The following is a 21,851-nucleotide window of genomic DNA, read 5'->3' as shown; positions in this document are numbered from 1 at the left end:
AGCGTGTTTACTGTTCACTGTATTTCTCTATATTTCAAAAAAACAGAAATACACGCGTTTTTAAAGAAAAGTAGCTACGCTTGGTAATTTTGCATTTTATAGTTATATCTAGTTAGAAGCCAATAAAAGGTAGCTATTTATGTAAGCTTCACATATTTTATACTACAAATTTTCAAGAACATTTTTTACTTTGTACTCCGTCAAATACCATTACATAAATTAAACGGCATGAATAATGTTATAACAAAGAAAACCCTATTAAATAAATAACTGTTTTTTATTAAAATAAATCTAAATAGGAAAAACAAAAAGAGTAAACAATGGCCTGGGATAAGATCTACCTCAATTGCCATCACCAACTGATATTAAATATTATCACAGTGATGATTTCTTTTTTGCCAAGAATTGTCCGATACTCATTCATATCATAATATTATCTTACTATAATGGACAAAAGCAATATGGTAAACAAATAATGAATATTCTAATATATCAATTGGTATATTCCTACACCACTTGCCTGTATTTGGTGGCAATTAAAGTCCCATTCTATTTATCCATTCAGATATTGCCATATATATCTGCAAATATTTCTTTTTAAGGATTTTTTCACTTTATGTATTTTACAGCTAATTTGATCAAGTATTATATAGTATTAGAGGTGAGATTCACTGCTGTAGATGATTAGATATCCTAATCGTGCTATAAAAAATTTATACTATCATGTCATCTGAAAAATACTTATTAGCTCGGTCCCAATCTATGTGATACACTTTCCTTTTTTACTATTTCAAAAAGAATGATACATATTCTTATTTAACAACAATTTAACTTTAAACTTTACATTTTGCGCTTAACGAGATATCTATAACCACACAAATATCTTTGGCTTATTTTAGACCATAAGATTCAAAAGTCTTTCTTTATTTTTTAAACTTCATGTCCAGTCAAACTATATCACATAAATTGGAGTTAATTCCCTATATGGTCACCCAAGTTTAGGAAATTTCCTACAAAAATCACTTTTGTTTCATCTAGAACAATAAAGTCACTCAACTATCACTACTTTCCTCAAAAAGTACCTAAAACCTCAAAAGTCTCCTTCTTTCCTAGTTGGCATGCCATGTCATTCAAGTCTCATCCTTTTTAATAATAAGCACATTTAACTCATCAAAACCTATTTAACCAAATTCATATTTTATATCCAATCAAATATGACCCGGTTAAAAAGCGACATATTTAATTGTGTATAAAATATAAATTTGATTAAATTAGTTTGATGAGTTAAATATGTCTATTATTAAAAAAGATGGGCCTTTAATGACATAGCATGCCAATTAGGAGAGAAGGATGCTTTTGAAGTGTTTAAGTACTTTTTGAGAAAAATAGTGATAGTTGAGTGACTTTATTGTCCTAAACGAAATAAAAGTGATTTTTATAGAAAATTCCTTAAACTTGGGTGACCATCCAGGGAATTAACCCCATAAATTGAGACGGAGGGAGTACAAGTTATCATACGTAAAAGTGGCATTCGCAACTTGGAAAAAATAAGAGAGTTACCTTTTTCATTTTTTTTGTAGCATAAATTCATACTCCATTAGTTACTAATTTTTCGAAGGCACTAATCATAATTTGGCAAAGTTAAAAATTACCTACAATTTAGGTAGGAGGGTGTATTATTTTAAACACCTAGCAACAGTAGACAAAAAGCTGGTATAAAAAGGCCATGCCTTGTCTCATATTTCTGTGTCTGCCTTAATATTTTCAAAAATACTCACACAGAAGCCACATAATTAATCATCATTTTATTTGAAGACTGCTGGTGGGAGTGTTTAGTATTTCTTCAGTTTAAAGGTAAGCATATTCACCATACTACATTTTTAAAAAATAAAGTTTCACATAAGCTTATTATGTATATGTTGCTCTTCAAAACCTATTTGGTTTTCTGTGTGTTTCTGCACTTGTGTTTATGTATTGTATGTCTTATTCATTTTTGGACAGAAGTTTTGTTTTTCGATATGGATTTTCCAAAGTTCAAGAGGTAAAGAAGGGTTAAAAATAAAATTGATGGGGTCTTATGGAGCAACCCCATTAATGAAAACCTTTACCATAAACTAGTTGGTTTATTTTTGAAGAAATTTTCTGTTCTGCTGCTTTGCAGTCTCAAGATTCTGATTATTGTTCAAAACTTATGCTAATAGAACATTTTGTTTTTTTTTTTTTAAATCCAAGAATTGATTTTCTTTATGCATTCTGTTCTTTTTAAAAAAATAAAATTCTTGATCTTGACAGCCTCTGATCCCTTGGACCAGTAAACTTGTTTGCAGCTATGAGCAATCTATTTTAGCAGTTAATTGTCTTTTAAATGACTTGATGGTTGTAAAAGATTATATATGAAGTCATATATTCAGCAGTTAATTGACTATTAAGTGACCTATCCTATATGAAGTTAATATAATTAAGCACTTAATTGACTTTTGAGTGACCTAATAGTATAAAAGATACTATAAACTCAAACGTCAGATATTTCATACTATCATGTCATTGTCAGTATATAAGTTGAAGGCTGAATACATATACGACTCACTAAACTTGTCCTTTTTTTTTCATTCAGACACCTAAACTAAGTTAAATACATTTTCTTAATTACCCTTTTGATCTGGTTCAGGTAAACATCTGATTTTACTAAGAAGATAAAGATTCCTGTTGGTGAGTTGGTTTGTTTTTCATGAAATTTGCTCTTCTGCTGCTTTGCAGTCTCAAGATTCTGATTATTGTCCAAAACTTATGCTAATGGAACTTTTTTGTTTTCTCTAAATAGAAGAATTGTTTTTTTTATGCATTCTGTTTTTTTTTTCCCGGACCTTGTGGTAGCTTAGTGCACCGGGCTGCCCTTTATTCTGTTTTTTTTTTTTTCCTAAAACAATTCTTGATCTTGACAGCCTCTGATCCCTGGGACCAGTGGACTTGTTTATGAGCAATCTAGTTTTAATTTAATGAAATTAATATATTTAGCAGTTTATTGACTTTTAAATGACCTGATAATGTAAAAGATTCTCTATGAAGCTATATATTTAGCACACTTAATTGACTTTCATGTGACTTGATAGTGTAAAAGATTCTATATGAAGTCAATAAATTTAACACTTAATTAGTTTCTAAGTGACCTGATAGTGTAAAAGATTCTATATGAAGTTAATATATTTAGCACTTAATTGGCTTTTAAGTGACCTGATACTGGAAAAGATTCTAAATGAAGGTTATATATTCAACACTTAATTGACTTTTAAGTGAAATGCTATTGTAGACGATTCTATACTGTCAATGTATATCAGTTAAACTTGAAAAGCCAAAAGTTTTCAGTGTCATGTCATTGTCAGTGTATATAAGTTAAACTATATTCTTAATTACCCTTTTTCATTTGATTCAGGTAAACATCTGATTTTACTTAGAAGTTAAAGATTCCTGTTGGCTGAGTTTGCTCCATCCTCTTCAGTATTCTCTAGTTCATTAAAAAGAGCAGGGAATGCTGAAAGATGTGCTTAAAAGCTAGGAAGTCTTTCTCTGAGATTGAAGCTCTATTGGAGCTATCCTCTAAAATCAATGAGATTGCACCGGTAGTTCAACTTCTTCAAGATTCACTCATCAAATGCCAAACCCGACTAGATTCTTTTGGGGTCAAATTGTATCTTATCATCATCTCAGTGAAGATGGTTGAGTTATTCAATTCTTGATATATCTTGCATCTTATGTAAAAATATTGCGTTTCATAGCTAGTTTAATTACTCGGGCTTGTTGAAGCTGAGAGATGGAGAGTAAGGTGAGTATACTAATGGAAAGGTATGAGATAGGGAAATTGTTAGGCCAAGGCACTTTTGCTAAGGTCTATCATGCAAGAGACCTCAAAACTAGCATGAACGTAGCCATTAAGATGATCGATAAGGAGAAGATTGTAAAAGTTAGGATGATTGATCAAATCAAACGCGAGATTTCAGTCATGAGATTGGTTAGGCATTCTAATATCGTGCAGCTCTACGAGGTGATGGCAACCAAAAAGAAGATTTATTGTGTAATGGAATATGTCAAAGGAGGAGAACTATTTAACAAAGTGGCTAAAGGGAAGTTAAAAGAAGATATTGCAAGGAAGTGTTTTCAGCAATTGATTAGTGCTATTGATTTCTGTCATAGTAGAGGTGTTTATCACAGAGACCTAAAACCAGAAAATCTATTGCTCGACGAAAATGGGAATCTAAAGATTTCGGATTTTGGATTGAGTGCCCTAGTAGAATCTAAACGCCAAGACGGTTTACTTCATACTTCATGTGGGACACCAGCTTATGTTGCACCAGAAGTGATAAACAGGAAGGGCTATGATGGTGCTAAAGCTGATATTTGGTCATGTGGGGTTATATTATATGCACTTTTGGCCGGATATCTCCCTTTCCTTGATTCAAATCTAGTGAAGATGTACAAAAAGATTGGTAAGGCTGAGTTCAAATGTCCTAACTGGTTCCCTCCTGATGCTCGTAGGCTAATATCGAAAATATTAGATCCAAATCCTAACACAAGAATTTCCATTTCCAAGATAATGGAGAATTCTTGGTTCAAGAAAGGGTTGCAGCTGATCAAACCTATAAAAGCTGAAGAGGCAGCAACTGATGATGCAATTTTTAGTGTTTGTGAGAAAACAGATGAGCAAAAGCCAGCACACTTGAATGCATTTGATATTATCTCTTTCTCAAGTGGCTTTGACTTGTCTGGTTTGTTTGAAGAAAGAAACAAAAAGAGGGAAGTAATATTTACATCAAAGCAACCGACGAAAACAATCATCTCAAAGCTAGAGGATGTAGCTAAGCGTTTAAAGTTGAAGGTGATGAAAAAGGATGGAGGGGTATTAAAGTTGGAAGGATGTAAAGACGGAAGAAAAGGGGTGTTGACGATCGATGCAGAAATCTTTGAGGTTACTCCAAATTTTCACTTTGTTGAGGTGAAGAAATCGAACGGAGATACGATAGAGTACAAGAAGATGATGGAGCAGGATATAAGACCTGCATTGAAAGAAATTGTATGGACTTGGCAAGGTGAGGAACAAAACTCATTTGACACTAATTCACCTCAGAATGCATAATAGAGAACTACAATTCTGCTGTAACTTGAACTTTTCCATTTTCTGTGATGTTAATGGTGTACTTATATATTAAGCCTAGAAATTATGTCCATTCTGCAATTTCTTTTATGTTCTGGATCCAAGCTAGCATCAACTTTGTATAACAGTTTGTTCTCTGAGCCAAACAGTAAGTAAAACAAAATCATTTTCAGTGTTATTAAAAGACATTGCTTTGTCACTTAAAGTGATGACATGATGAGAAAGAAAGGGCTACAGCATAACTGAGAAGATTGACTCAAGAACCAAAAGTCCATTGTAGAATTCGGACCTTTACGTGTGCTTTAGATAAGGGTGCTTTTCAAAAATTGATGCAAGAAGCAATCAGTTTTTTATTTTTTATTTTTTTAAGGTGTTGATTAATACTGACAATTTCGATACTGATATTAGTTGTTAATTGCAAATTGATTACTCCCTCCATCTCAAATTATTTATCGTTTTTTTGTTGTACATGTCCCTAAAAAAAATATTTCCTCCGTCCCATAATAAGTGCCACCTTAACCAAAAAAATTTGTTCCACAATAAGTGTCACCTTAGGAAATCAAAACATAACTTGACTAGTTTTTTTCAACTCTACCCTTAGACAAAAAATGACAAGTTAAAGTCACATCTAGATTATGATTGGAAAAGCTACATAGTAACTTGATATTGTTGAATTCCCAATGTCAAAATGATTACTACTGAAAAAATAATCTATTTTTATTATATAGGGGCAATTTAGTAAACTTCACATTGCATTATTGATTTCTTAATATGCGTGTTTTTGGCTAAGGTGACACTTATTATGGGACGGAGGAATTATTAATTAGTAATATTTGACTAACTTTACCCTTATTTATGTCTACGTAATAATCTTTTTCCATTAAATGTATACTATATTTATGTGTCATCTTCATTAATGACAGAATTCTACTAAGGGTAGAATGAAAAAAATCATTAGTTGTGCCTTCAAATTTTAAAACGACAAATAATTTGAGACAACATTTTATAGTAACCACGATAAATAATTTGAGACACAGAGAGTACTAGATAACTAGGTTCATTATATTTGATATTGTTAAATTTTTCATAAATTATATGCTTCAAAGATTTGTGTCTTGACAGACATGGTTAGCACTAAACCATAGTTTATTAATACACGTTCTCACGTTAATTTATCATGATAAATTATATAATTCAATATAAACACCCTATACGGATAAGTTTTTCTGTGTGATGACATTTAGCTTTATATATAGCCTGTATGCTGCACCTCAAGATATGCAAATTGATATACTTTTCAGCACTAATTTATTACTACACTTCTTCGATGAAAGAACCAATTGTAGTGATTCTATTTGATTGTATTACCCCAATAGTTATGAGTCACTCAATTTAACTTCCCACCATTCACCATAACCTGAACATTTAGAGGCGCACAATTATCAGTGTATCCAACTTTTCATCCTGAATTGTAAATCAGTTGCATTGAAAATTAGTCGATCATCACCACTTGATTTTGCTAAACTATTAATGGCTTCGAACGAGCTGAAAGCAAGAGGAAAAGAAATGAACTAAAACTAATTTTGAACTTCTGGATATAGTTCGAACTTGTTACTAGCAATATCTTGCAAAGATGTTTATAGTAACCAACACCAGCAGATATACATACAAGAGGTACCTGGACAATAAGCAGAGAAAAATGTGCATCCACCCAGAAACAGCTTATAGATTTCCCATAAAGTCCATTATGCAGATCCCATAAGTTAAATTTTGAGAAAACAATCACATTCGGCGTTCTTTTCCTCTCAGAACTGAGGGTCTTACCAAAAGTCTATTTCTTGATATTATGTTAAGAACCTATAATTAGAACTTCTAATATACAAGTCCCCCAACTAGATTCTCATTTACAGGATATAGAACCATTATTGCAATCGAACTCCACCCAAAAATGCACCATGCGACATACCACATACTACCTTTTGTTAGAAGTACATTAAAGGGAAGCACCGGGAAAAAAAGAGAGGGAAAAAGTAACAGAGGAGGAGAAGGTGAATTAGATGTCAAATGGCCGAGTAAGAACTATATACACTAAGTAGTTCCCTGCTTACTATAAGGACAACAGATCAAAACCCGCGTAGCTGCAGCAAGCCCTCATATATCCTCTTTCTCACTTGAATGTTGCATCGGCACAAATCCATGACCCTCAACCAAAAATGAAAAATGTCCTTCACCGCTTAGTCCTTCAAAAACTTTGCTGAACCTTACAGAGAAGTGCAGTATAAATTGAAGTATCGTCTATGTTTTAATATCTAACTAAGTTGGTATCCAAAATGAGGTAACATGTAGTGGAAACAGCTCTGGTCATCTATATCAGTGATTGTCCTTCTGCGTCAAAAAGACAATAAGAGAAGTACCCAGCCGTATCACAATTAATTGTTACCTGATCAAAAGCCATGCGTGGAAACATGTATCCCTATCATGCTAATGTAACTCTTCCTTTTTAAAGAAAAGAAGGAAGATGCAACAAGTGCAGCATTCTAAACTCTCCTCCCAAAAGAGGTTACTTTCCTCTTCAGTAACAGGAGGGTGTGTTCAAGTCCCTTGTACTCTATCCCCATTTTTCCCTTTTTCTTTCAATTTTATTCATAAGACCAAAAAGACTGTACATTGGGCGTGGAATATAAACCACCAACTGAGGCACTAGCCATCGGTGAGCTGCCAAAATCTTCACGCCGACGCTGCGAAGTCCACTCCTTCCTAAAAGAAAATAAGCAAATTACAAGGGTAAGATGGTGTTGAACAAAAGAGCCGAGGGAAAAGCAAATCTTCAGAAAATAAAAAGAAAGAGGTGCCAAGATCACCAGAATGTAGAGTTCAACAATCTATTTCTAAGACACATAATATATGCAAAATAAGAGAAAGATGTCAAAGAAGCAACTTAGAAAAACCAGCATCAGCAAGTTAACCGAAGTTTAAATACGCTTGTCAAAAAACATAAAACTAAGCCATGAGCCCATGACCATAGGAATAGAAAGGACTAGACCATGTATATCCATGGCCTACTTATGCAATCCAAGTCAACATCATCATTTTATGAAAAACTTAAACATAATGCTCGTTTTCATTGAACTACTAGAACTATGCCTCAGTCCCAAGCTGTAGAACTATGCCTCAGTCCCAAGCTAGCTGGGGTCGACTATATGAATCCTCAATATCCAATCCGCTCAACTTGGACTCATTTCAACCAGTGTAACACGTGCTTAGGTGAGCACATTCCAACGTATTGTGAGGAAAACCCAACATAGAATTGGGAAGAACTTTTGTCAATATGCCCCCATTAAACTACTAGGGCACAACTTACTATCTGCTTACAGGTACTCGCTTAAGCTAATGAGCCATAGGTTGCAAACAATTCATATAAGCCACTCGTGAGCTTCACCAGACTTACCAATAAGTTGCTTTGAGCTAGTAGTAAATATTGAATAGGAATAAGTGGAGGTTCCAACAATTTGTTAAGACTGGCAGCTTTACAAAATGCTTTCTTTAAGGAAGAGGAGGGAGAAGGGAGCAGAAGATGAATGTTGATTTACTTCCATTATGAGCAGAATTTGCTCTTGCCCTTTATTTGTCTACAATAGCTGGAAGGATGTAAACTGGCATCTACTTTCTCCATCCAACATAGCCGGGATTAGAAAAACTAGTGTTATTCCATGTTTTTTTTTTTTGGGGGGGAGAGGGACTAGAAATAATAGAGGCAACCCATATTCAAGAAAAATACATCAACAAACCTACATACAGGATTCCTTTCGACAAACCCACTCACCTATTCAGGTTGGAGTGGCATGTGTGCAGAAAGAATACAAGTGAAACTATCAATGGTACCATCTGCACCTGAAACAAGGACTGTCCAAAGCTCTATGATCTCTTTCCAGCCATGTTGTCAACATGAGTGCTTGACAAGTATTTCCCCCCTCCGCCAAACACAAAAAATAACCCAAACTGTGCAGCTTCCAATAATTCCTTAACCGCATTTGCTATTACCAGCTTACCGCAAAAATCTTTAGCATTGTATTGCACAGTTCTTTCAGAAGGTTGCCATGCATAGAAAGGTACATCTTCCCTCAATTCATTGCTCATCTCTTCCAGTTAATGTGGACATAGTGATGCCTAACTAAATTATCAGCAACTATATAGCACTCCAGGTCGCCATCCAAACGAAAAATTGACTTCTTTATTTTTACTTGCCGCTCTAAGTTTTAATTCTTTCCCAACTTGTTTGGGGCTGAGGCGTAGTAATAGTTGTAGTGTTCTAACTTTAATTCTTTACCAAACTAAGAAAATTCCCTTACACCACTTTGTTTACTAGCGCTCGTGCAATTCCTCCTCTTGTCACCCCAATCAAACGTAGCATTTTAAGTTATAAGTTTAAGCTGAGGGGGAGTAGAGCAATTAAGCTTTACTCAGACATAATGCAGCAGTCTGCAGCTCATGCAAGCTGCTGGTTCCACAGTGTACAAGTACAGAAATACAGCACAGAATTGTGCGTGCACCTAATAGTGATGTCATTAGCAAACTTAAAGACAAAACATCTAAGTTGCATATCTACTTCAAACAGTGACTAATTGAATCAAGACAATTTTGCTCTAAAAAGCATATGGAAAGAACGACACCAAGAAAGGGACCCCTAACTCATTAAGACTTGGTTGTTTACTAGACAATGATGGCCGAAACATGGACCATTATTTTACAGGGAATTTTAAGAAATAATAATGACGTTAATAATATTCAACCATGGGTTATGGTAACAAATGATATCCTATACATATCAGGAAAAGAAGGTAAAAGTTCTACATCTGGTTTATGGTAGTAATTCAGCCAAATGGCCGCGATCTTTCATATTAAAAAGCTGAATGTGTCGCGATACCTTTCAGTGTTAAAGCTTCCATAGAAACAACTGAAATCGATAGAATAATTTCATAAGGATATATGGATAATGCATTTTAAGAAGCAACACTGAGACACATTTTCACAGTATTTTACTAAGAGATAATAGACTTGGTATATTGCAGTTGCTGGTAGTGGTAAAGAAGTGGATGAGGTTGGTATAAGGAGGTGATGCTCGTATCTAATTTTTAGGTTCTTCACCATTTTTTATGGAAAACAAACCTCATTTTCCCAGAAAACAACTCATTCCATTGCAAACAGTTATACCAAACGAGAAAAGCGAAAAAGACGCTAGGTCTGTCCAGACCTTAAATGCCATGGGCAAATAAAGCTTTTAGGAAAGAGAGCACCAAATGGACAAAAAATAAAATATATATATGTAATTCAAGAATAAATACTACAAATATTAAAAAAAAAAAAACAAATATATGTACAAATTAATAGAAAAAGTTATAATTAGTGAAATAGCTATATTTTGGTGCAGCTATCTTCAAGATAAAGCCCTTGGGTGATGAGATCCACACCCTAGTATCTTGGTTCCCGAACTAAGGTTCTACTTAAGCGAGTCTAACAGCCTGTTGTGCACCTAGTGGTTAAGCTCGACTTTGACATTCTGATGGTAATCAAAAAGTTCAGTGACTTTTCTCTGAACTTGTATTCTATAATCTGAAAAGAAAAAGAGAATTAGAATCTTGCTTTAAGAAGATATTCATAAGTACATATAAATATAGGAATCAAAACAATTGCCCACCAAGGATTAGCTCAATTGGCAAAGGTTGAGGGAGTTGTGTCTTAAATCACAAGTTAGAGCCTTGTGTCAAGCGAACTAAGTTTAGTATCTAAGTGGAGAAGGGTGGAAGGGTGGAGCCATCATTCACGAGTTTCGAAGCTGCAGTTGGCCCAAAGAGTTGGCTCCAGACGGATTTCTCGGACATCAATATATATATATACACACACATACTTACACTATCTCAAGAATCTAATTTTAGGCACCATAAAGGCTAAGAAAGGCACGTCTAAGTGTCACCAGAGGCAGACATCCTATGTATATGTCATTGTTGAAGCATGTACTGTATCATCATCCCAGCCCACTTTTTTTTTTTTTTTTTTTTTTTTTTGATCAATTAAATATATTTTCATTCATAATACAACAAGGAACTTTCTTTTCACACCAAAAGAAAATAAGGGAACGTAGACTATTTCTTAATTGGGAGAAACTCGACTCTACACCTTCAAAAGCTCTCCTATATCTCTCCCTCCAAACTACCCACATTAAAGCAAGTGGAACCACGTTCCAAGCCCTTCGTCTTCTCTTCTTTCTCCCGCTCTGCCAACTGAACATCAACTCTTTCACGATTTTTGGCATTACCCAAGGAGTGGCAAACCAACAAAACATATCCCACCATAGCCTCATGGTTAACCCACAATGTAAGAGAAGATGATCCACGTCCTCGCCCGTCTCCTTACACATGTAACACCAACTGATGCAGACAACCTTCCTCTTTCTAAGATTTTCTGCTGTCAAGATCACTCCTCTCGTAGCTAGCCAAGTGAAGAAGCACACCTTCCTCTACACCCTTGGAATCCATTTTGCATTACATGGCAAAGTCGTCTCCTCCCTAACCCAAAGTTTCTCATAAAAGGACTTCACAGAGACCATTCCATTATTTCCCGGACCCCACCTCTAGACGTTGGCATTATCAACTGGATTGATTAGCCTATGTAGTAAGGTTAGCAACCTTTGAAACTCAACCACTTCCCAATCTTGAAATTCCCATCTAAATCTCAAGTCCCAAAAACTTACTCCACCTTGTGAACACCTAATTTGCTAAATTGACAAGTCTCTTTGGCAGGATATTTTGTACAAACTCTGAAATTCATCTTTCAATAAAAAGTCCCCACACCATGTCCCCAAAAACACTCTCTCCTCCCATCTCTGACCTTGAATAAGATATTTTCCAAAAAATAATCCCATCCCTTCATAATATTCCTCCACAAACCACAACCGAAAGGCAAATTGATATCTCTAGTTCTCGATCCCCCTTTCATAACCCCATATTTATCAACTATCACCCCCCTCCACAAAGCTTGCACCTCCACCCCGAACCTCCGAAGCCACTTTCCCAGTAAGGCTTTATTAAAGACCTTCAAATCTTTAATCCCAAGACGTCCCCTTTTTTAGGAGAAGTAACGGTCTCCCATCGCACCAGATGATATTTCCTCGCTTTATCCGCCACATCCCATAGGAAGTTTCTCCGAAACCTTCCCAACTTTTCAATAAACCGAAGTTGGAGCGTGAAACAAAGACATATAATAAGTGGGGATACTCGATAAAGTACTCTTGATAACCACTTACTTCCCACCCTTAGACAAATATCTTTTTTGCCACCCTGCTAGTCTCTTCTCGACGCTCTGTAGAACCGGGTTCCACACCATATGATTCTTTCAACACTTTGAAGTAGTCTCAACCATTCCTGAGCAAATGGAAACTCTTCTCTGTGGTAAGTGGTATTTGTTCTCCTTTAACTCTTGGAATCACATAGCTTACTTTTGGTGCGGCCCTATTAAAAGACCAAATTAATCCTTCTCTTTGTTCCAGCAAATCAAAAAATGGTGGGTATGCACTTGAGAAGCAAGCATGAAGCGAGGGATCTCTATGGAGTTCATGATCAGTAGGTAACTAACTTGGTCTTTGTCCCTAAGTTTTGAATGACGATCGAGAGAGAGAGGGGGGGGAGGTGCGCTTCCTGCTTTTCCAGTTTTTGCCAGTCACGTTCATAAGCTGTAAAGAAACAGCCACTGAACAACTCCATGGCTTAGTTTCTAAAGGATAATTAATAGTTCAAAATTGATTGAGCTCTTTAGTTACTTGAAGAGAAGGCAACAAGCAACTTACTCCAGCAATTCACCATCGGGCAAGGACTTCTACATAAATGTGTATACTTACAAGGTATGCCAAAAGAGCCGCTTAGAAGGCTGAGGTGAAGAAATAAATGATGTTTATCAATTTGTGTCGGTGAAAGCATTCAAAATCTCTGGGGATTAGAGCAATTTTGACCCACTCCATTTACTAATACGTTTAAATATTCGAGAGAGGAGCTCAAATGGAGTGACATGGGCATGGGGATTCATATAGCCAACCCCAACTTCCTTGGAATTGAGGCGTAGTTGTATGTTGTTTGTCTTTTTTTTTTTTTTTTTTTTTTTGATCAAGTTTGTTTTCTTTTATTAACCCGTTATTCGAAGTTTAACACCTTAAAAAAAATGGATCTTCAACATCTTACAAATTCAGGTCAGCATAAAATGATTTTTTTTTTTTCACGTATCTGCACAAACTTTTGACTAACTCAAATATAACACCAGCAAATAGTTTTTTATACAGTGATACCTTTAAGTCTTCTAACTGAAATTAGTCACTCTTTAATCCGTTTTTGCTCAATATAATGGACAATGTAACTGGAACCAATAAGATTTATGGTAAAAATATTGACATAAAAATGTCTTCATCTCAGAGTACCAAGTTCCCATGAACTTCTAATCAGCTCATAATTTAACTTGGCCCAATTAAACTTTCACCCAAATGACACAACACTTTTCTGAATTGATAAATCAACCAACTGTAGATGGCACAGGTGGGAAGCATTTCATAGTTTACTCCTAAGATATAATGACTGTCAAAAGGCCAGTACTTGCCCCCTCTACTTTGTTTATTGTTTTCTATTCTTTAGCAGGCCAGTAGACAAGGAAGTGATTTCAGGCAAAGCACATAGTAGATACATGTACAGCCTTCTTTCCGACATTTGCTCATCAAACAACTAATTTTCTCATTCACAGCCATATTAGATATCAATAGTACTTCCACCGTGCAAAGATGTTCTATTTCTGCTCAAAGCTAATGTCTGTGACCCACATGGCGCGAGTATTAAGAAAGGGATGAAAATGTGTAATTCTTAGAATTAAATGCTGGACGTTTTAGGCCCACCTATTTTGGAGGGTTTCTTGGTTTGAGGAATAGATGAGAAAAGAAACTGCATCAGGAATGTGTAAAAGCAAGACCCACATAAATATTTAGGTTACGTAATATGTGATAAAATTTTCAATCTACAGACGGTAGCAAGCATTACTGTTGGATGGAGCAAAAAGTGCACATAAATTCAACATAGATCATTAGTTTTTTAAGACTTCTAAGCTATCATGTGTCTTCAGCATGTACTTTTATAACCAAATTGACACCATAACCTCCATCGATTGGACATACAAGTCAAAGCACCTCAATACCCCACCAATCTTCCCTAACGTTCAATGTCGAAAACTAATTACACAGGGATTCAAGGAAAGCAATAATAGTTATAATCACTCTGCCATTACTTTGATGTCAGTCTATGTTTCATCACAAAAAAGTGTTGATACCTTCGTGATTATTTCACATCTTTTTACGATGTAAGACTTCTATTAATAAAAGTTGTGTAGCCCTAATCTAGTGCTGTATTACAGAATAGGAGGCCCCCTGCATCTTCTATACTTTTTTTTGGATAACTGAGAAATCTCCAGGGCTAGTGGCAGACAGTTTGAACCTTATAACAGGCCCGCTCATATACCCTTCTCCACTTAAATAGAGGGTCCGAACCTGTGACACGCGCCTAACCCACACATCATGTGTTGCGCTCTTACCACTAAGCCCTAGCCCTGGGGACTCATGTTTTATACTTTTTTGTTTTGGTTAAATTAGAGGTTAGGCCTTAGGCTCATCTCTGACATGGCCCAGATCACATGTATTGCAACATATAAAAAGCATGATCTCCAACTTAATAGGTTTGGTCAACATCTTGGTCTGGCGAAGGTGGCCCCAAGCTGGTCTGGTTCCATACTGATTTTAATCATCTGAAGCCCTCAGGGAGTGTTGCTTGTAGGAGTTTTACTTACAAGAAGACTGGAAGGCGGGGACATTCAAGATAACTGACACTTCTATACGAAGAGCACTTCATCTGAAAACCAATAAGCTGCCTCTACTATATGATCAGGAATGTATAAAGCAAGTTCGAGTTTTAGCCTAATGAGAGAGTCTGCTTGAAGCAATTGATATAAAAAAATGCCCAGCTTCAAAATGTAGAACTGTCTTGAATTTTGAAGAAATTTCGTGATGAGCTTAGCCATAGATCCAAAGGACCAGGGGATAGCAAAAGGAAACATCACAAATTTTCCTGGTTGCCCATGGATTTTTAGAAAAGAAAGACGTATGAATAGAATGCAGGATTTCACTGCCAAAACATGAAAGAAAGAAAAAATAACCTTTTATATTTATTTTTCTTAAAAGGGAGCTCCTTAAGAACCCATTTGCAAGCTAGCCCCACTATCAGATTTAACCATAGGAAGCATGCAACAGCAACGGAAGCCTTGTGATTCTATTTATGTGTAGGCACGGCCAAAATGGTGCAGCATGGATATTAAGGATTCATAGGCCAACCCCAATTGATTTTGGTAGAGGCCAAGTTGTTGCTGTTCAATACATAACAGCCCAAATGTATCTGGTTCAGTTCTATCTAACTTTTTTTTTTTGTTTTTGGGATAACATAAAGTTTAGTTCTACCTAACTTCAAATTGAATTGCAACTTTCCCAAAAGCACACAAGTACTCTCCCTTGTCCGGAAACTCTCATAGTTACAAGCATGTTCAGATGTCCTGTCTGGGTAAAATTCATGGCGCTATCTACCGTCAAAAGAAAGATAACAAGTACATATGGCTAAACACATGCATATGAATGGCCAAGACACATGTATGCAAGCATCTACATGCTTGATGTAAATACTTCTGTTGAGTTCTGTTGAGTAAATAGTAGCCAACCATGACGTAATACTTTTGTTGAGATTCTGGGATCTCTACATACTTAGAGGGAATTAGGAGACTTTTTCAAGTACATACCAGGACATTTTTGAGCAACCAGTGAAAATCACAACAACTGGCCAACAATTATGGAAACACAGAAGACACTTTCAGCAATGGCTACGAAAAAGACAAGATTCACATAATATTTTTTTATATAGTAAACACTGAGAAGATTCAGATAATATTGATGCAAAAAATACAGCAGATAAGATACCTCAAAGTGCTTAAACTTTCAAACAGAGGCAAAAACATTCTACTTTACTTTTGCCCCGCTTGGCGAGAGAAATTAGTGGTTTTCTTTTGCTTACTTGGCCCAATTAGGTGGAGACGAAGCAAATGGATGATTAGTAGCAGTAGCATTAGGACTCCTGTAAGTCATTTCACTTTGAGCAGCATCCTCAGACTTGAGAGAAAATTGACTTTCACCTCCTGCATATGTACCAAATGGAGCTTTTGAAAACCTACTTTCAGCACTACCAGGCAAAACAGTACTCAGTGTCCCACCATTCTGGCAACTTCCTGTATAAACTGTGTGGGGAGGATGACAGACGGAGTGGAGTTGTTCATCATTCTTGAACAGTGAAGCCATGGTCCTTGGAGGTGTAGGAGGCACGTTTGATGTATTGAGATCTGTACTCAAACGCCAGTTGGTTGGAGCACCTATCAAACTTAGACCAGCTTGACCAAGCGGAGAGCTGTTCCACATCTGCCACGTTCCTACATCATTTGAATTATTTGAAACATTCATTGGCACAGTGCGCATTTCCTGAGCATTAGGAGTGTTGCGGAAAAGAAAAGATCCAGCATGCCTTTCCTCTGGAACACGCATTCGTGATATTGGAGACTCAATTGGTGAAGGCCTGGTCATTTCGGAAGATGTATTCACATTTTTTACCGCACATGGTTTATCGAGTCCTGTGTCTGACACAAAGCCAAGGTCCACCTCCAGTTGAAAGTCATCAAGGGACTCACAAACAGGTCCAAGCAATGACACAGGGTCTGGAACATAACAAGGATCTTCAAAATTCTCCAACTCTTCTGCAAATAACTGACTTGTCCCATCTCCAATTCGAGGATGCATTGCTCTCGGGGACGACGGAATAGTTGTACTACAACTTGTGGGTCCACAAGGAAAAGAAGTTAAAGTGAAAGGTGATGGGAGCCCAAAGCTAATGGGGTTGTCAAAAGATTGTACAGCTGGAGTCTGAGAGGAAGGACTCTGAATTTCTGCTTGGGGCTTAACACTTGGTCTGCTGATTACATTTGAAGAGGGGGTAGATGATCGAGTGAATAGCTGTTGCCAAGACTTTTTAGGAGCTGTAGATGGTTGAGGTTCAATAAGCACCTGTAAAGAATAGATTTAGCCTGACAGCTTAACAAGAGCCCAGTATCTCATTGAACAGCCAAAATCATCTTCAAAAAGGCCTACATTTCTCACGATATGATATGAATCTATCTGTAAGTTCAGGTTAAATCAACAATATGAACATGCCAAGAATTGAAAAATGTAAATGGTAAATGAAGCTATCAGCTGCAAGATTAAGTTAACTTCAGAGTTGCTGAGAATTTAATACTCCAGAAGTACCAAACAAGACACTTGATGAAGGGGAGCACTTTGATATAACCAATTGAAATAAGAAGATGATAAGAAACTTACAGGCTGATTCATACTCCTGTCATCTCCATTTGGATTCAGCTTTCCAGGTAGGCGATCTGGCTGAGATAGTTCCCTCCTAGAGGCATTATGAACAGGATCTATCGTAGTATTACATTTCTGCTCTCTTGGAATATTAGTAACATTATTCTTGCCAAAAAAACCACCTCCAGTAAATGCTCTAGACGATGATAAGAAAGTACCCCTCATACGATCCAAGTACCGAGTACCGACATTTCCATGGTTATGACTGCTAGAAGAACCACCCTTAAAACCATGTACAACTTCTGCACTATGTGTCTTACTACTTTCAGGCCCATTTTTGTGTTGGTGCCTTCTATCACCATCACTCTGCCTATTTCGTGCACTCTCCTTTCCTTGTCTTTTATCCAGCTCTTCCACATCTGAGTTACTTTTGCTAGATCCCCTGTCCCTTTCTTTCTTCTTCTCCTGCCGCTTCTTTTCTGCTTCCCTTTTACTATCCCGTAATTTAGCAGAGGGAGGCCCCTTCCCCCGCTCTTTCTCCGCCGCCTCCATCTTTTCATCGCGCAATCTCCTGCGTTCTTCCACCAGTCTAGCAACCTCCTCTCTTTGCTTTCGCTCCTCCTCCTCTGCTAGCTCTTTCTCCAACCTAGCCAGCCTCTTTTCCTCGGCTTTTCTCCTAGCTTTCTCCCCTTTACTCTCCTGACAGTTTCCTCCATTCTCACCTCTGTTATCCATCATTGCTCTCCGTTCTGCATCCATGGACGCATCACTTCCAGAGGAACTTATCCTAAAAACCTTTCTACATAGCCACATGATACTTAAGAAAAAAGCAGTCAGTGCCTTGCAGGCAAAAGCAAAAACACGAGAATATGACTTCTCTGCTAAACAGTGGTCCACCCCAAGGAATCCACCGCTAGTCTTGCTCCAAGAATCTGGCTTGCTAACAAAAGACCCCCCAACCCAATTCCCATTCTCTAACCAATCCTGCCCATACATCCACCTGTTCCCAACCAAATCTCTCAAAATCCCTGAATTTGAAATCCCCAATCCAGGCGGCACAGGCAAGTCTAATATGGGTCTCTTAGAAATATGCCCACAATAACAACACATAAACTTCCCACCACCAGGATTCTGATCCCTATACGGAGTCAAACAATTTCTACACCTCCTCGTCGCCGTTTTCCTCAATTTCTGCATTTCAATAGCCTCAAACCTCTTCCTTTCCCTAAGCCTAGCATTTCTTCTCGCCCGCCAAGATGACAACTTAGGCATCACAACCTCATACCATCCAAGAGTAAACACAAGCACGCAGACACACGCCAGCCTTGGCGACGTGATTTCAAAACGAAATGCAGGTGGAAATAACTGCGATAAAGCCCACAACCCAATCAATGGAATCACTAACCACGGTAACATAGTTGCAACTCCCCGCGACCACTTCTGGATCGAACACAGTATACACATTATCCTTTCAACTCACACGGATCTCAAAAATACAATTTCTTGACTCGCGAAAATATGATTAAAATTTCCCTTCTGTAACACCAATAACAATGAACACAGCTCCAACAATCCAATATAAAACCCTAGCTCTGAAAATTACCCTCTTACCCCCAAATTTTCGACTACAAATTCAATTATTCAAAACCCTAACAGGCGAATCGTGAGAAAGCACCTACAAAGCGGAAACAAACAGGTAAAGGTTTTTTTTTAGTTTAGCTCCGAAACCTAAAGGACACAAAAAGAATAATCAAACACAGTCTACACATTATGCTTTCAACGCCCACATTTATTATCTCGAAAATACAATACCAAATCAAAAAATAACATTTCTTCACTCGTGAAATTATTTAACTCTCAATCTTTCCTTCTGTAACAACAGTAACAACAACCACAGCTCCAACAATGCAATTAAAAACCCTAGCTCTGAAATTTCCCCCAAATTATTCAAAAAAACACCTATAAAGCGGAAACAAACGGGTTAGGGTTCAAAAAAGGTATTTTATCTTAGCTGAAAAACCTAAATGAGACGAAAAGAACAATAATCAAAAAAGAAAATGTTACAAAAAAAATGGCGAAAGAAGAAAACAAAAAGAAAAAAAATCAAGCTAACAATAACACAGTATACACATTATAGCAAATCAAAAATAAAATTTTCTTGACTTGCGAAAATAACAATGAACCACAACTCCAATAATGCAATTAAAAACCCTAGCTCTGAAATTTCCCCAAAAATTCAATTCTTCAAAACCTTATAAAGCGGGTTAGGGTTACAAAAAGGTTGTTTTTAAAATTTTAGCTAGGAAACCTAAAGGACAAGAAAAGAATAATAATCAAATAAAAAAGAATTTGGTTACAAAAATAACCACTAATTCAATGCTTACTGATTTAATGGCCATTGAAGATTCATCGGCAAGTAATTGACGGTGACCGGAGACGGTAACGGTGACGGTCGTTTTGGGTTGCAATTTTTTTTTTTTTTCTGTTGAAGAAATGACGTGTGTCTTGTAAGATTGTTTGTTGGATTGATGAAAGAGAAATTCTTTTAGGGGAGATAAGAGAGAGAAATGTGTTTGGTTATATTGCCAGTGTTTGAACCGGATGTATTGAATTAAAACCAGACCGGTCTTGTAATTCTGAGTTTTACTTAATTTATGACACTCATTAGTGGAGTAGTAGTAATAATAATCGGGGTGGTTTGGTACACCGGATAAGGTGAATATTTCAGGGTTAAATTTATACTGTGTTTAGTTGACGGTATAAATTTAATTTCAAACTTAAACATGGAATAAATATCTCATCTTATCCCATCAAACTTGAATTTATTTTAGCACACCCCCTTGACGGGATAAATTAGTTCAAAAATTATGATCTACGAACTATAATTCTGGAATAATTTAGTTTGCGAACCAAACAACCCCTAATAAGAATAAAAATGATAATCTTGTGTAAATGTAATCTAATTTTCATGGATAAGCTTCTAATTAATGCCTCAATATTTTAGATCTCTGTTACGACAATTGCAATTTGCATTTATTACACAACTTGTCATTTCTAGAGGTTAATGATGCTAAATTTAATTTTTATTCTTAGTAAATGAATATTTGTTAATTGTGATGTACAGTGATTAATGGTTCTTATATGACTTTCTTGAGCCGATGGTCTATTGAAAATAACCTCACGACCTCTCAAGATATGAGTAAGGTCTACATTCTACCCTCCCCAAACTTCACTTGTTGGATTATATTGGGTATTTTGTTGTTATTGTTGTTGTTACAGTGATTAGCGGAGTACTTAATAATAATAATAGTAAAAATAACAATGGTAATCTTGTGTAAATCTAATTTAATTTCCATGGATAAGCTTCGAATTAATGCTCCCCCACTATTTTAGATATACAAAAACAGATTTTATTTACTGCACAATTTTTCTTTCTTAGAGGTTAATGATGCTAAATTTAATTTTTATGCTTAGTAAATCAACATCTGTTCGGTTGAAATCTTACTATGTGTATATGTCTTCTTTGAAAACCTGGACGTGTTACACAACTTATTCATGATTCAACCCTTATAATCTAATTGTATTAATTAGTTATAGATACAAAGATACATTTGAAATATGAAGTGAATAGGTGTAAATTCGTAAGGTCTATATATGGATATAATTATAGACGTTTTTTTGTACGTAAAAGAGCTAAAAACACCTTTAATATATTATAAATGACTTAATTATACCGTCTTCCACCTATTGGACTAAAAACCTTCTCAACATTATCTTTTGGCTTAAAATATGCCTAACATATTGAATTTGGCTTTAAAATACTCTTCTTCCGTTTATTGGACTAAAAATATCATCAACATTATTTTTTTTGCTTAAAATACCTCTAAAACTTGTAATTGACTAGTTGACTAGATGAGATTTTATTAAAAAGTACGTCATAAATCACTTTTCTTTTTCAATCTTGCCAATCAGTTTTAATTGTACATCTACAACTCTAATATTCTCAAAAGTGGTATTGAAAAAGTTGATTTTTTCTTTCCACCGCCCAAGAATAATGATGATCTTGTTTAAATCTAATCTAGATTTTCATAGATAAGATTCTAATTAATGCCTCAATATTTTAGATCCTTGTTAAAAATAGTGGCATTTGCTACCTAATCTTTCATTCTTAGAGGTTTTTTTTTTGTTTTTTTGGTTAAAAAGATACTACTGATATATATAAACATATATCTACATTAG

The 21,851-nt window shown here is 36.0% G+C and overlaps 2 protein-coding genes across 3 annotated transcripts; one reads left to right on the top strand and one right to left on the bottom strand.

Annotated features, from left to right (window-relative positions):
- The first annotated feature begins 1,720 nt into the window (after positions 1–1,720).
- LOC132056879 (CBL-interacting protein kinase 18-like) lies at positions 1,721–5,227 on the top strand. Of its 2 annotated transcripts, none has more exons than XM_059449281.1 (2): positions 1,721–1,854; positions 3,431–5,227. In XM_059449281.1, exon 2 carries the CDS (start codon positions 3,809–3,811, stop codon positions 5,126–5,128), a length of 1,320 nt encoding a protein of 439 aa, XP_059305264.1. In that variant the 5' UTR covers positions 1,721–1,854; positions 3,431–3,808; the 3' UTR covers positions 5,129–5,227. The 2 variants fall into 2 exon arrangements, with proteins under 2 accessions (XP_059305264.1, XP_059305265.1); XM_059449282.1 differs by lacking the exon at positions 1,721–1,854 and adding an exon at positions 2,593–2,709.
- Positions 5,228–7,133: 1,906 nt separating this feature from the next.
- Positions 7,134–20,214, bottom strand: LOC132056878 (uncharacterized). Its single transcript, XM_059449280.1, has 4 exons — positions 19,997–20,214; positions 17,631–19,287; positions 16,282–17,318; positions 7,134–7,903 (listed from the first exon to the last, which is right to left on the bottom strand). Exons 2-4 carry the CDS (start codon positions 19,074–19,076, stop codon positions 7,786–7,788), a joined length of 2,601 nt encoding a protein of 866 aa, XP_059305263.1. The 5' UTR covers positions 19,077–19,287; positions 19,997–20,214; the 3' UTR covers positions 7,134–7,785.
- Positions 20,215–21,851: the final 1,637 nt, after the last annotated feature.

This window comes from Lycium ferocissimum, chromosome 5 (assembly GCF_029784015.1).
Source record: "Lycium ferocissimum isolate CSIRO_LF1 chromosome 5, AGI_CSIRO_Lferr_CH_V1, whole genome shotgun sequence".
In the NCBI taxonomy this organism is placed as follows: domain Eukaryota; kingdom Viridiplantae; phylum Streptophyta; class Magnoliopsida; order Solanales; family Solanaceae; genus Lycium; species Lycium ferocissimum.
This window is presented reverse-complemented; position numbering and strand designations above follow the sequence as displayed.